A 16957-nucleotide genomic window follows, 5' to 3' on the forward strand; every position below is an offset into this window, starting at 1 on the left:
CTCTGTATTTACAAACAGACAATCTGACATCTCTCTGAATTTAGGAGTGAACTCCTGTTGCATAGCAACATCATCAACTTCCGGTAGACAGGCGAAGGGCCAGTATGCTCAACTGAAAGGATACTGTTTGTTTATAGTATACTAAAATTAACTAATAGTATATAGTATGTAGTATATATTCATTAAGTATGTAGTATACAGTATGTTAGTATGGGTATTCATACACAACTATTGATTGTGTGCAGTATGTGTGCCATTCAGAGGGTGAATAGACAAAATATTTAAGTGCATTTGAACGGGTATGGTAGTAGGTACCAGGTGCACCGGTTTGAGTGTGTCAAGAACTGCAATGCTGCTGGGATTTCCACACTCTCTCCCTCTCTTTTCCCTGTAAATGTTTATATACATATTGGTCCAGACTTGAAAATGTTTAAGATCTGAGAAAGAGAAGAAAATACTGACAAAATGACCAATGAATTTGCATATACTCTAGGGGTGTGTGTGTGTGTGAGAGAGAGTGTGTGGATTTATTTAGATATTAATTTAATATATATAAACTGAACATAAACATAAATGCAACATGTAAAGTGTTGGTCCCATGTTTTATGAGCTGAAATAAAAGATCCCAGAAACTTTTTCCATATGCACAAACAGCTTATTTCTCTCAAATTTTGTTCACAAATTTGATTTCATCCGCATTTCTTCTTTGCCAAGATAATCCATCCACCTGACAGGGGTGGCATATCAAGAAGCTGATTAAACAACATGATCATTACACAGGTGCATCTTGTGCTGGGGACAATAAAAGGCCACTCTAAAAGGTGCAGTTTTGCAGTGGAGGGAAAAGTACCCAATTGTCATACTTGAGTAAAAGTAAAGATGGCTTAATAGAAAATGACTCAAGTAAAAGTGAAAGTCACCCAGTAAAGTTCTACTTCAGTAAAAGTCTAAAAGTATTTGGTTTTAAATATACTTAAGTATCCAAAGTAAATATATAAATCATTTCAAATTCCTTAAATTAAGCAAACAGGACAGCACCATTTTCTTATTTTTTTGAATTTACGGTTAGCCAGGGGCACGCTCCAACATTCAGACATCATTTACAAACAAAGAATTTGTTTAGTGAGTCCGCCAGATCAGAGGCAGTAGGGATGACCAGGGATGTTGTCTTGACAAGTGCGTGAATTAGACAATTTTCCTGTCCTGCTAAGCATTCAAAATGTAACGAGTACTTTTGGGTGTCAGGAAAAATGTGTGGAGTAAAAAGTATATAATTTTCCTTAGGAATGTAGTGAAGTAAAAGTTGTCAAAAATATAAATAGTCAAGTAATCTACAGATACCCCAAAAAATGACTTAAGTAGTACTTTCAAGTATTTTTACTTAAGTACTTTACACCACCACAGTTTTGTCACACAACACAATCCCACAGATGTCTCAACTTTTAAGGGAGCGTGCAATTGGCATGCTGAGTACTGTAATGTCCACCAGAGCTGTTGCCAGAGAATTTAATGTTAATTTCTCTCAAGTCGCCTCCAACGTCGTTTTAGAAAATTTGGCAGTACTTCCAAATGTGCTCACAACCGCAGGCCACGTGTAACCACGACAGTCCAGGACCTCAACATCCGGCTTCTTTATCTGCGGATCGTCTGAGACTAGCCAACCGGACAGCTGATGAAACTGATGGTTTGCACAACTAAAGAAATTCTGCACAAACTGTCAGAAACCATCTCAGGGAAGCTCATCTCCGTGCACGTAGTCCTCATCAGGGTCTTGAACTGACTGCAGTTCGGTTTCGTAACCAACTTCAGGGGGCAAATGCTAACCTTCGATGGCTACTGGCATGCTGGAAAAGTGTGCTCTTCACGGATTAATTCCGGTTTCAACTGTACCGGGCAAATGGCAGACAGTGTGTAAAGCGTTGTGTGGGCGAACTGTTTGCTGGTGTCAAAATTGTGAATTGAGTTTCCCATGGTGGCGGTGGGGTTATGGCATGGGCAGACAAAAGCTACGGAAACCTGCTCCAGAACGCTCAGGACCTCAGACTGGGGTGACATTTCACCTTCAACAAGACAACGACCCTAAGCACACAGCCAAGACAACACAGGAGTGGCTTCGGGACAAGTCTCTGAATGTCCTTGAGGCCCAGCCAGAGCCCAGACAATAACCCGATCAAACATCTCTGGAGAGACCTGAAAATGGCTGTGCAGAAATGCTCCCCATCCACCCTGACAGAGCTTGAGAGGATCTGCAGAGAAGAATGGGAGAAACTCCCCAAATACACGTATGCCAAGCTTGTAATGTCATACCCAAGAAGACTCAAGGCTGTAATTGCTGCCAAAGCTGCTTCAATAAAGCACTGAGTAAAGGGTCTGAATACTTACTTATGTAAATTAGTTATTTCAGTTCATTTAAAAAAAAAAAATTTGCAAAAATGTCTTGTGTTTTTGCTTTGTCATTTTGGGGTATTGTGTGTAGATTGATGAGGAAAAAACGATTTAATCAATTTTAGAATAAGGCTGTAACCTAACAAAATGTAGACATTTGTTAGGGTTTTAGGATAGGGGGCAGTATTTTCACAGCCGGATAAAAAACGTACCCGATTTAATCTGGTTACTACTCCTGCCCAGAAACTAGAATATGCATATAATTAGTAGATTTGGATAGAAAACACTCTAAAGTTTCTAAAACTGTTTGAATGGTGTCTGTGAATATAACAGAACTCATATGGCAGGCCAAAACCTGAGAAGATTTCCATACAGGAAGTGCCCTGTCTGACAATTTGTTCGCCTTCTAGGGCATCTCTATCAAAAATACAGCATCTCTGCTGTAACGTGACATTTTCTAAGGCTTCCAATGGCTCTCAGAAGGCGCCAGAAAGTGGAATGACATCTCTGCAGTCTCTGGGCGAAAAACAGCAGGAGTTTTTGTGAGTGGTCAGGCAGGGAACAATGACACTGGAGTGCGTGTGCACGAGACGACTCCATGTTTTTCTTTCAGTCTATGAATGAATATAACGTCCCACGGTTGGAATATTATCGCTATTTTACGAGAAAAATAGCATAAAAATTGATTTTAAACAGCGTTTGACATGCTTCGAAGTACGGTAATGGAATATTTTAACATTTTTTGTCACTAAATGCACCCGCGCATCACCCTTCGGATAGTGACCTCAACGCACGAACAAAACGGAGCTGTTTCAATATAACTATGGATTATTTCGAACCAAAACAAAATTTGTTGTTGAAGTAGAAGTCCTGGGAGTGCATTCTGATGGACAGGAAAGGTAATCCAATTTTTCTTATAGTAATTCTGAGTTTAGTGAGCACCAAACTTGGTGAGTGTCAAATTAGCTAGCCTGTGATGGCCGAGCTATCTACTCAGAATATTGCAAAATGTGCTTTCGCCAAAAAGCTATTTTAAAATCTGACACCGCGATTGCATAAAGGAGTTCTGCATCTATAATTCTTAAAATAATTGTTATGTTTTTTGTAAACGTTTATTGTGAGTAATTTAGTAAATTCACCGGAAGTTTGCGGTGGGTATACTAGTTCTGAACATCACAAAGGTTAGTGCTGCATTTAGCTGTGGTTTTGGTTTTTGTGACATATCTGCTTGCTTTGAAAATGGCTGTGTGATTATTTTTGGCAGGGTACTCTCCTGACATAATCTAATGTTTTGCTTTCGCTGTAAAGCCTTTTTGAAATCGGACAATGTGGCTAGATTAACGAGAGTCTTGTCTTTAAAATGGTGTAAAAATAGTCATATGTTTGAGAAATTGAAGTTATAGCATTTTTAAGGTATTTGTATTTCGCGCCACACTCTACCATTGGATATTGGTGAGGCTTTCCGCTAGCGGAACGTCTGTCTCTAACAGGTTTAAGGGGTGTGAATACTTTCCAAAGGCACTGTATATGTCATAGGGAAGACATTAAGGGAGAAAATTCTCTTCAGCTGGTGGGTGCGTTCGAGCGGATACATTTTGCTAAGTCGGTGACCATCGTTGGCCTTCAAAGTGTGTTGCATTATGGGGATAAAAATTGTCTGACTTGCGCCTACATGTCGACAACATGAACTTGACAAAAACCATGTGATCAAAGGTCATACAGTTTTCTATGAAGGAATCAACTTTGCCGCGATTCATATGTACAGTCATGACCAAACGTATTGGCACCCCTGATAAAAATGAACAAAAAAATACTAAAATATATTATTTTATAGTAATACAATTGCTCAGAGAAAGAGATTTTGTTTAACAAGTTTTTTTTATTCTCAAAGATAGGTGTCAGAATTATGGTGACCCCTGTTTTCAATACTCCAGCACCTGCCCTTGCAAGGAAAATGGCACTGAGCCTTTTTCAAAAATGCTTTATGAAATTGGAGAACACATTGGGAGGGATCTTAGACCATTCCTCTAGGGAAGAGTTTTCCAAACTCGGTCCTGGGGCCCCCCCTGGGTGCACGTTTAGTTTTTTTGCCAAATAACCAAATCATCATCATCAAGCTTTGTTTATCTGAATCAACTTTGTCATGCTAGGGCTAAAAACAAAACGTGCACCCAGGAGGGCCCCCAGGACTGAGTTCTGTATACCACCCCTACCTTGTCATAACACAACTGATTGGTTCAAACGCATTAAGGAGGAAAGAAATTCCACAAATACATTTTTAACAAGGCACACCTGTTTATTGAAATGCATTCCAGGTGACTACTTCATGAAGCTGGTTGAGAGAATGTCCAGAGTGTGCAAAGCTGTCATCAAGGCAAAGGGTGGCTACTTTGAAGAATCTAAAATATATTTTGATTTGTTTAAAAAAAAAAATGGTTACTAGATGATTCTATATGTGTTATGTCATAGTATTGATGTTTTCACTATTATTCTACAATGTAGAAAATATAAATATATAAAAACCCTTGAATGAGTAAGTGTGTCCAAACTTTCGACTGGTACTGTATATCAAAAGTAGGCCTCAGATTTTAAAACATTTAGATTTGTCATCCTCATTCATGGGTTTATTACAACTAGATCAAATATTTTTATTTATTTAAAGACACAGTCTGGATATTGTTTTATTACTTTTCCTGTTGAAAAACAATATCCCAGGTATACATACAGTAATTTACAAAAACCTAAGGGTAAAAAAAATTGTTTTGAGCAAAATAGTCTTTTTTTTTAGACAACTGCAAACTTCAAGAGTTGGTTATTCAAGAGGTTGGTCTGATGGGTCTACTCTGTCACAGGAAATAATAGAGGAGCAATAGAGGACAAAAGAGGAAAGGTCCACTTCTGCCATGTCATACCTGGACTACCTATTGAGCTTTTGTTAAGTAAAAGAGGTGAAAAAGAGGCTGGAGTGCGCCTTTAATTATTTTTTATAAAGGAGACAAGTGGTGTACTAAGACGTGAGACAGAGGAGTTAGCGACACGAAAGTGTCTCACCTTTTAGCCAGATACTGTACATTTCTGTACATATTACATATTAGTCATTTAGCAGACGCTCTTATCCAGAGCGACTTACAGTAATCAATGCATACATTTCATACATTCTTTTCCGTACTGGTCCCCCGTGGGATCGAACCCACAACCCTGGCGTTGCAAACACCATGCTCTACCAACTGAGCCACATGTGGCCTGTAAACAAATCCTTTAGAACTAACCTGTTGTGGGGCAGACCAATTTAGGGCTAACTCCATTTATCCTTAATGAAGTGTGAAGCCGTGAGTTGAGTACCAATTAAATTAGATTTCCTCCCTCTCACAAAGATTGCGTCATCATCCCCTTCATTTGAGGAAGACGATTGATTTAAATATTTTATTAATCAAATGTTTTTTGTGTTAATAGTAGGGCCATATACTAAATGCCTGCCGCATTAAACATTTTGAAATAACAGGATGCATTTGAAACTTCATGCACAGTAAAACTTTTGTAGCCTATGACTTAAAACTTCTTATGGCTGGAATCACGTTAGCGGGATTGATATGACAACAGCCAGTGAAAGTGCAGGGCGCCAAATTCAAAACAACAAAAATCTCATAATTAAAATTCCTCAAACATACAAGTATTATACACCATTTTAAAGCTTTACTTCTTGTTAATCCAGTCACAGTGTCTGATTTCAAAAAGGCTTTACGGCGAAAGCAAACCATATGATTATGTTAGGTCAGCGCCTATACACAAAAAAACACAGCCATTTTCCAGCCAAAGAGAGGAGTCACAAAAAGCAGAAATAGAGATAAAATTAATCACTAACCTTTGATGATCTTCATCAGATGACACTCATAGGACTTCATGTTACACAATACATGTATGTTTTGTTTGATAAAGTTCATATTTATATCCAAAAATCTCAGTTTACATTGGCACGTTACGTTCAGTAATGTTTTGCCTCCAAAACATTCGGTGATTTTGCAGAGAGCCACATCAATTTACAGAAATAATCATCATAAATGTTGATGAAAATACAAGTGTTATGCATGGAACTTTAGATAAACTTCTCCTTAATGCAACCGCTGTGTCAGATTTCAAAAAAGCTTTACCGAAAAAGCACACCATGCAATAATCTGAGTACGGCGCTCAGACACAAAAACATGCCATACAATATATCCGCGAGTCAACAATAGTCAGAAATAGCATTATAAATATTCACTTACCTTTGATGATCTTCATCAGAATGCACTCCCAGGAATCCCAGTCCCACAATAAATGTTTGTTTTGTTCGATAAAGTCCATCCTTTATGTCCAAATACCTCCTTTTTGTTCGGGCTTCAGTTCACAAATCCAAATTCACGACGCGCAGGTCAGACGAAAACTCAAAAAATTCCATTACAGTTCATAGAAACATGTCAAACGATGTATAGAATCAATCTTTAGGATATTTTTATCATAAAACTGCAATAAAGTTTCAACTGGAGAAATCCTTTGTCTTCAGAAATGCAATGGAACTGAGCTACCTCTCACGTGAGCCCGCATGGCTGAGGCTCATGCCCTGCTGGCAGTCCTCTCACTCAATGAGCTCTTATTCTCCCCCAATTCACAGTAGAAGCCTTAAACAAGGTTCTAAAGACTGTTGACATCTAGTGGAAGCCTTAGGAAGTGCAAAATGACCCCACAGACACTGTAGTTTGGATAGGCAATCACTTGAAAAACTACAAACCACTTCCTGTTTGGATTTTTTCTCAGGTTTTTGCCTGTCATATGAGTTCTGTTATACTCACAGACATCATTCAAACGGTTTTAGAAACTTCAGAGTGTTTTCTATCCAAATCTACTAATACTATGCATATCTTAGCTTCTGGGTGTGAGTAGCAGGCAGTTTACTCTGGGCAAGTCAGTCATCCAAGCTACTCAATACTGCCACCATCCATAAGAAGTTAAAACAATTATTTTATCAATAGGAGTGGGAAAAAATGTGCCTGTGCATTGATAAGCACACCAAATACGGCATTAGCAAGGTAACTTTCCTTAAATTTTGATTTAACCAAAAATGAAAACGTGGCACTGCTTATCCCATGGATTGATTTTTCAGCATTGTCTCAATCAAGAGTTATTGCTTGCTTGATAAATGCTGTAGTGAATTTTTGGGGTAGCCTTATTTAGGGGGTAGCAGTCCCTGGGACCTACACCTTATCCATTATACCAACATATCCTGTTTATCTGCACATACAGTGTTCTGAGCAGCCTATACTGTACCTACTGCACCTGTGATCTTAATCATGATGGATCATGTTTCATTTGGTGGTGCTGCATAAATAAAGAGAGAGGAGAGTAACGACGAACACATGACTCGTGGAACTAAAGAGTCATGAGCGATGATTACTGTGATCTAAGCCGTTATTTCAGGTGAGCAAAAGTTACCATAAACCCCAAAACTTTAATACATCTGTAGTTCATGGTCCTTTTCAGTCACTTTCAACCTTTTACTATTGAAAGCCATGCCAAGTATATGCCTTTTGATGTTTACAAAAATGTCTGCATTCTATGTCTGTGAAACTTAATAAGTGAATTATAAAATGGGATAACCTATTTTAGACGTATTATTTTGACAGTAAGTTAAGCCCTATTCAGACGGGACTCGAGAACATTGGTTATATAATTATTACACCAATAGGCCTATGTCCGTTTTTCCAGAAGGCTGTACTAGGAATTTAGCAAAAAGTACTCAGGCTTTTCTGAAATGAGCTAGCTTCACATTGCAGCTCAAGCTTCATTCATTTTATGAAGGTAGATATTGATCGTGCACTCACCGCTTCAGTGTTGCCAACTCCTCAGTAAGGAAAGTAGCTAAATGACGTCATCACCTAATTTGCATAATTGGCCATGTGCATGTAATTGTGATGGACGCTGTAGGAGAGAGGAATAACATCGTGGGAGAGACAAAAAGTGAGTAAAAAACACCCTAAATATGTTTAGAACTACAAATGAGGAAGCTGCAGAGAGTGGCACACACCCCGAATAAGAACCAGATATTTGAGGCCATACTCCTCCTTCAGCACTTTATGGACCCCATTGTTAATCCCCGTCATAACAGAGGCATTGTCAGTCCCTATCCCCAGGAGTTTCTCTTTTTAAGACAACACTTCTCGAGGAAAGCCCCAACAACATGGGCTATAGATTTGGCATCTCCTCCCTCCATCTCAACAAGCCCCAGAAATGTTGATACAATTGTCTGCTTGGTGTCACTAAAGTACCTTATCACAACCCCCAGGTACTTAGAAACACTTACATCCGTGGACTCATCGAGGAGGAGGCTGAAACGCTGGTCACCCACATCTGCGACCAACTTTTTCAGAAAGTATGATGCTAGAACACCATTAATCATGTATGTGCACTTTGTCCTGTGCATTTTGAAGTGGGTAGCAGCAGTGGAGTCTGAGAAAGCAGCTCTACATGCTTCTCCAATGTGATCACATGCCAGCATGGAACAGTGTTCAGCGATAGCTAATGCCATGGTGGCCTCAGTCTTTTTTGCAGAGTCCATTTTTTTTTACCATAAATGGCAGCTTGTTTTGGGTGGAACTGTTATAAGACTTTGCCTTTTGAGTATGTTTTTGAGTTGTCATGTGTTTTTTTACATCACTAAGTTTGGTGTAGAAATCAGCCTGACAATACAGGCAGTATGCCCGTGTATCATCTCCAATAAACGGCTTCAACCAGCCTATGAATTCAGGGTTTGATTCCCACTCCTTTCTGTATTTTTGAGTGTACAGTTTAGACTGAGACATGATGAGCTAGCCAGCTAGATGTTTAGCTTATGTCACAGAGGCACACACACAGTGGACAAGGTGAGTAAGTGACTGAGGCTGTGTGAGTCAAATGCAGTGATTTATTTTTGTGCAGTGATTTATTTTAGACAAAGAACATTTTACATTTACATCCCGCCCTGAATGTAAGCCATGCGAGATTCATTTGCAGTCTGGACGCAGAGGGGTGAACATCTCCTGCTCTGACTGCAGCTGGGAGGGACTGCTGCACGAGGACTGGGCCGCCTGTGAGTGCTTTGGGACGGGGTGGGTCCCACGGCAGCACCCGCTGCTCGTTAAGAAAATTAAGAATGACACGTGCTTTCACGTCAGTCTCCAATAGCACCAGAAAGTCGCTAGGTTTGTCGCTAGTTGATGTATTGAAAATGTGTTGTTAGAGGGGTCTGAAAACTCGCTAAATATAGCGACAAAGTCGCTAAGTTGGCAACACTGCACCGCTTACTCAAACCGGGCTTGTAACTGCACGTTCATATCACACATGGCTAGTCGAACGCCAAACTCTTCATTGCGAAAATGCTGAAACATCAATCCATCGATGAGTCAGTGCTACGTGTTAATTTTTGCCAAAACCAAAAGAAAGAAATCTACCTACAAATTCAGCATGCTATGGTGTGAAACGGGCTATTAGAAGTTATCTTACGCATATTGTTTCTTCGGTGTGCTTATCAATGCCCCAACCTCCCCCACTCCTATCGATAAATATGTTTATTCAATTATACATTTTTCCTGTGTTTGAAGTTTCAATTGCATCCTGTTATTACTAAATGTGTTGTGTGATACACTACATGACCAAAAGTATGTGGGCATTAAAATGGACTTGGCCCCCCCTTAGCTGCTATAGCGATTAGGCCTGGCTTCACAGTCCGCCCAATTCATCCCAAAGGTGTTCGAGGGGGTTGAAGTCAGGGCTCTGTGCAGGCCAGTCAAGTTATTCCACACCAATCGACAAATCATTTCTGTATGGACCTGGCTTTGTGCACAGGGATATTGTCATACCGAAACAGGAAACGGCCTTCCCCAAACTGTTGCCACAAAGCTGGAAGCACAGAATCATCTAGAATGTCATTTTATGCTGTAGCATTAAGATTTCCCTTCACTGGAACTAAGGGGCCCGAACCATAAAAAACAGCCCCAGACCATTATTTCTCCTCCACCAAACTTTAGTTGCCACTATGCATTCGGGCAGGTAGCGTTCTCCTGGCATCCATCAAACATAGATTCGTCCATTGGATTTCTAGATGGTGAAGCGTGATTCATCACTCCAGAGAACGCGTCTCCACTGCTCCAGAGTCCAATGGCAGCGAGCTTTACACCACTCCAACCAACGCTTGGCATTGTGCATGCTGATCTTAGGCTTGTGTGCGGCTGCTTGGCCATGGAAAACTAATTTCATGAAGCTCCCGCCGAACAGTCCTTGTGCTGATGTTGCTACCAGAGGCAGTTTGGAACTCAGTAGTGGTGTTGCAAGCGAGGACAGACTAATACGCGCTTCAGCACTCGGTGGTCCTGTTCTGTGAGCTTGTGTGGCCTATCACTTCACGGCTGAGCCATTGTTGGACCTAGACATTTTTACTTCACAATAACAGCCCTTACAGTTGACCGGGGCAGCTCAAGCCGGGCAGAAATTTGACAGACTGACTTTCTGGAAAGGTGGCATCCTATGACTATGCCATGTTGAAAGTCAGAGCTCTTCAGTAACGCCATTTTACTGCCGATGTTTGTCTATGGAGATTGCATGGCTGCGTGCTTGATTTTATACACCTGGCTATCTGCAACAGATGTGGCTGAAATAGACAAGTCCACATACTTTTGTGTAAGTGATTGAGGAGGCTCATTTCATTAGTAGGCAAACAGAAGACTATCCTCCCTTCTAGCCACCTCTCATAGAGGATACTCATGATTAAAAACAATATGCTACTTGTGTCCTATAAAAATGTCTCCAACTTAATTTGTTTTGATCGCTTTACACATTTATTTTGGGAATGTAGTTTGCCTAATGACTTGAGTGGAGAAGGACAGTCTCATTTCCATCCATGTTTACTCTCCTCGATTAACTTTGACCTTTTCTAAAAGAAGCGAGAGGACACATGATATGAGGAATCTAATTGATAAGGGCCAGGGTGTGTGTCTGGAGGCCTTGGGGGTGGGATGCTGTGAACGGTGAATCCCAACTACCAACACCTGATGAGATGAGGCCCAAGCCTTACATAAGACACACGTGACTTACCACGAAGGGCTTAACGTACGTACCTCGGATATACGTATGCCACATACAATCATGATAGGCTTCAGGGTAAAGTGCCTAAGGCAAGGGACCAGGGGTAGATTTGGAATGGGGGATTTGACTGATGTCCTTCTGGTATGCCCCCTAGTAATAACCAGCCATTGATTACCCCGATGGTATGTCATTAAGAAGCCAGACTCCTGCAATGTTGTGGTGATGCGTACCAATCACAAGCTGCCCTGCCTGTATAGGTGGGGGGAGGCTTTCTTGGAAAACTGACAACGACCTGCTCTTCTGATTTCTGCCTCGGTACAGCAAGGATGAAGCATTGACTCCCCCCACACACACACACGACATGAACTGAGTGGACACATACAAGTAGTTACCCAAACATTCATACAAATTCGCTTATCAATAACAGTAAGGTCTGAACATAAATGTCAGCCACTCAACAGTTAATAAAAATGTCTGTAAACAGGATATACAGTATGAAGACATACACAAAGAAATGTAATTAATCATTTTCAATGAATGACTATTCCTCCAAGTTAGCTGTACATTACTGTTTGCTAGTGAGTGGTTGTGCACGTAACATGGTGGAAATTATACTCGTGTCTATTTTATGCATGCATTCCTTGCGATGTGTATTATTAAAAATGGGCTAATTATAAAGCAACTCAGACTGAATTGACCCATCCCTGGCTTGTGCAATCAAAAATAGTCTATACAATCAGATTGCACTTGGAGAATCGAACTTCAAATGAAAATCCAAAAAGACAGTTTTGTATGGCAGTAAAAATCATGGTCTTTATTCAACAAAGAAAATGTCATTACAATGGAACAAGACTAACAAAGTGGTTATACATCTGGTGAATTTCCAGTTAAAACATTGTCTTAATTATTTTACGTGTTGTAGTTTAAACCCTACTTAAAGTATAGGTCTAAATCCCCCACCCATTTTCTATAATTGGCATGGTACTGGCAAAGTGATAGCAATTGATTTTTTAACCCAACAACCTCACTATAAACCTCTCAAACTAAAGGCTGCATTAACGTTAACACAGGCAGCCGAATTGATGTCGTTTGACCAATCAGCTCTGAAAAAGATCTGATGTGATAGGTCAAAAGACCAATTCGCTTAAAAAAAGTTCAGAATTGGAGAGTTTAGGCCAAATAATTAGTGTTATACAGGTGCAGCACTTTTTTTGATAGTGGCTATGGTTTCAGTAGGAGAAAACACATACATTAGGCAAAATATCAAACAAATGATGCATATCCCTAAGGAATAGGAAGAAGAAAAAAAACGTAATTGCATGATACAGCTTGGACATCATCAAATCTAGACCACCCAATGTATTGGTGTAAAGTAGGCAAAGGGATATACTGTATATAAGGACGGAATGAAGCCTAGTTCCATTTTGGACCCTATCCACTTTTTGGTGTCAACTAATCATAAAGGATTGCAAAGGCCAAAGCAAAGCAGTGATGGCCCAGCCTTCTGATAGACCAAGTGGAGCTTCTTCAATCTTGCTTACCACTTCAGCACTTTCAGATGTGTGGACTTTGAGGGTTTAGGCATTAAAGGAAGGTGTTACAGAAGAAAATAGAACCAGTCCAGGGTATACAACAGCAGGACTGAAGTCAGAAGTGAATAATCCCATGTAGTGGCTGGCAAAAATCATGTGCCCAGTTTCCCCAGAATGGGATATTCTATGGGTGAGTGGACTGACCGTGTTCTCGTTAACTTGGCAAGGAATCCTTAAAGGCAGTCATGCCAGCCACATTCAAGCAAGGAGAAGATGGCATATTAGACCACATAAGTATGACCGAGTGTCCCTATTAAAGACCATTCCAATGGATAAAGGCAAGCGCTTCCACAATATGTCACATTGAAGACCTCTGTTTAACAAGAACAATCAAAGCTGTTGAAAATAAAGGTTTCATAGTAAATTGTGGTTTTGGCATGCTTCAGCATCACAAGGGTAAACCCCCAGTGGGGATTTTTCCTACCTTGACACCACGACAGCAGAGTGAGGAGAAAGGAGAGACAGAAAGAGAGAAGTGGGAGGGAGGGGGGGGGTTCTCAGAAGCTGTTGAGGTCCTGCAGGGTCTGGTCCAGGGTGGCATGGATCTTGAGGTTCTCCTCCTTGGCATTGGCCAGTCTCTCTGTGGAGGGAGAGATTAATAAATTATTCTTCGTCTGGGTAACACGCCAAGAATCCCTAGGTACCACTAAGGGAGCTCTGTTTTAAGAGCTACAGAACACTGCCATAACTAGCCGTTGTCAGTTTATGACAACAACCCCAATAATTACTTCAGCCCGTTTTCCAACCGCTGCAACGGTTTCTTATTGTGATTATGCCCAATATGACTGAGGGTTTGGGTAATGTTACCCTCTAAAAATATAACTTGACATTTCTAAAATGGGCAATCTTCAGTGGTAGGGTTGCAAAGGGAAGGTATTACTGGAAACTTTTGAAGTTACCAAGTAAATTACCAGAATGTTGGTAACTTTCCAATTGTTATTTTATCAGACGACAACTAGGTGGTCTTTGAGTACTTCAGATGATCATGTGTCTAATTATCTCTGGGTGTCTTATTTATTTGATGTGATAAGGCCACGCAATCTAAAAAGATGACTTTATAGTTGGAATAGTTGCAGAGTTATTTTAAATAATGCCATTGTTGATTAGATGCTTTCTTCATTCATTTAGCCATTTTCTCTTGAACCATATGGTCTATTCACTAGAAACTTGTATATACACAAAAGTACACACTTTAAAAGTATAACTTACTAAAAAGTTACCACAAATTACATGTTCATTACCAAACTGACTGGAGTCCGGTAAATGACCAGTAGCTTCGCAACCCTATTCAGCGGCTTAACATGCGTTCATGAACCAAGAAGATATACAAAGGCTGCATTTACAAAGACAGTCCAATTCTTTCACTAGTCTTTTGACCAATCACATCAAATATATGTTTGAGCTTATGATTGGTCATGAGACCAATTAGTGAAAAAAAAAAAATATATATATATATATATATAAATAATTGGGCTGCCTGTGTAAAAGCAGTAGAAGTATCCAAAACCCAGCATTCAGTGGGTCCCCAGGATACGCATTGAGCAACACGGCTATGAAAGTGTAGACAGAAAAACAATCAAGTGGATGTGAGAAGGAAAGGTAGTGGAGCGTAGTAAACAGAATGAATAATACAAATAAGCAGAGTACAGAAAAAGGTCACATTACCTGAGCATGGAGTAGAGGGAAGATGAAGAAAAGAAAATGCCACAAGAGGGCAGACTTACTAGGTCAGCGTTTCCCCCAAACTCGGTCCTGTGGACCATGAGGGGTCCTTTTTTTGCCCTAGCCCTACACAGCTGAGAAATATGGTAGGCCACTTGATTTCAACATCTGAACATAGTGGACAGGCTAACATGTCGTTCAAACAAGTTGGAGGTAGAAGGGTGTGTTCATAATGCAACTGTTCTACCTTGTTAGCTAGCAAATAGATCCAAGTTAGCTAAACTTTACTAAAGATTAGCAGGCTACTCACTAGCACGTGGGCTTGTGCTTGAGAGATTGTTTAATGGGAGACGCGTTACATTCTGTAATACCTGCGACAAGAAGTTAGTTATCATTAGTGAATGTGCATTATGAACAAAACGGGATTTTTCATAGGACTGACGAGAAAGCCAGAAAGAGTTATTGCCAAAAAGCAGGTTAAACTAATTTGATAAAATAATTAAATGGGTCTTATCGTTGTGGAAGGCTGATATTTACCCTAGGTATAATCTAAAGCCCTGAATTCATTAGATCATTGCTGACAGTTTCAAATGCAGTCGTTTTTACCTTTCAAAAAATTGTACAAAGCTTAATTACAGAAAACATTTTTTTTAAATCCAGATATCGCTCACAAGTTAATATGCCATATCGCCCAGCCCGAAGGAATACTTGGAGTGGCCACTCGTTGGAAGCCCACTAAAGCACATTGTAAAATGCATCTGGAAAAAGGGATGTGTACACTGAGGAAGGGAATACCTGAGCAACATGGACACTATAGGACCACGTTCAGTAAAAGGCTGCTACACACTGCGACGCAGCGACCGAGCATATGTACATACTTTTATGCAGCACAAATTCTGGAAGTGACTGGATACGTCGCTCTGTGTAGGGTGTGTTGGGCCTTTAACGCAATAGTGGAACGCTGCAGAAAGAAATGTCATGAACAGAACTGACCCCTATTCTGCATGTCAGAGGCATGTTTGTTCTACATAATGTTTCAATTTGAACATGCCACAATTTGCCCAGTTCAACGCGGCCTAGGATAGTCACTGGGAAAAGTTGAGCAATGTTTTTCCTCATGCAAGAAAGATATTCCCCCGAATATTCAACCACTGCATCTAAGTTGAAGTGAATTTAGGACAAATATAATATTTTTAATCACCATATCAGGAATGTGGTCATTAAAATCTGAATCAAGTTTTGCTAATCTAATTGAAATCTCTAATCGGAGTGGCTGTGGATCTGGATTTTCTGGAAACCTGATTTTCGTTAGGCTAAAGATTTCTGCACATTTATTTTTATGTAGCTGCTGCACACTCCGCTGCCCCCTCCTTGATCTGCGATGAACACCCTTGAAGTTTAGGCTACACCTTTGTTGTACAAAGGACATGGTCGACACGTTCCAACTATTGCGTTCCATACCTCTGTAGGCTATTAAGCATAAGTGGGATTTCATGTGATCTTTTCAGGAGGGGTTGTTTCAGAGGAGCTACACCGTGAAGAGGATGTGAACAGGATGTGAACAGGACATGAACAGGATGTGAGCGCAGTCATTTTACCTGCCACACCAAAGATGTAAACAGATGCGGGCATGGAAGCAGAATCAGTAGCACGCCGTCACTTCTGCCAGGAATCTATTGACTTTGGGTTCAATACGAGTAGCCTATATGGACAGCAATATTTCTCACGACATCAAAAATAAAAAGTTCAGTAAAAATTCTACAACCTTCTGCAGTCAATTAACCTTGTTCATTAAATCAAGAATTGAACATTACTTGGCTAGCTGTCTGTACTTTGCAGGGCAGAACAAATGCATATCCATTGACAACTTTGTCCTATCAAATCAGAATGTCGGGGGAAAGGTCTACTCTACACTATCAGCTGCCTCAATAGTTAATACAACTAAGACTACCTGCAACTGCCTTTCTGTTCATCAGCTGGTTTGAATGTGTAAAAAGTTTATAAAACCCAAAGCACTATTATATTGAAAGGTAGCCCACGATCTTGAACATCCTCTGCTTTTTCAGTCTAGATTACAACCTACCTCCAAATTATGAACGAGGAAGTCTACAGTTCCATTTAAATGTGTTTTTCCCCATACAGGAAGGCCTACTGCTATAGTTGATGTAGCCTACTATTGGTCATGTTTCTGATATTTTCATACTATGAAGCTGAGTGAATGGTATAAA

The 16957-nt window shown here is 40.2% G+C and overlaps 1 protein-coding gene across 4 annotated transcripts in view; it reads right to left on the reverse strand.

Moving 5' to 3' along the window:
• Positions 1 to 12261: 12261 nt before the first annotated feature.
• The window catches only part of LOC115175775 (tropomyosin alpha-3 chain), a 36915-nt gene continuing 32219 nt past the window's right edge, over positions 12262 to 16957 (reverse strand). For all 4 annotated transcript variants that reach the window (XM_029735273.1, XM_029735270.1, XM_029735278.1 and 1 more), the window contains one exon: positions 12262 to 13647. In XM_029735273.1, the coding sequence (XP_029591133.1) occupies positions 13565 to 13647 (83 nt within the window). In that variant the 3' untranslated portion in view covers positions 12262 to 13564. The remainder of the gene's footprint in view (positions 13648 to 16957) is intronic.

Source organism: Salmo trutta, chromosome 36, assembly GCF_901001165.1.
Source record: "Salmo trutta chromosome 36, fSalTru1.1, whole genome shotgun sequence".
Lineage (NCBI taxonomy): Eukaryota > Metazoa > Chordata > Actinopteri > Salmoniformes > Salmonidae > Salmo > Salmo trutta.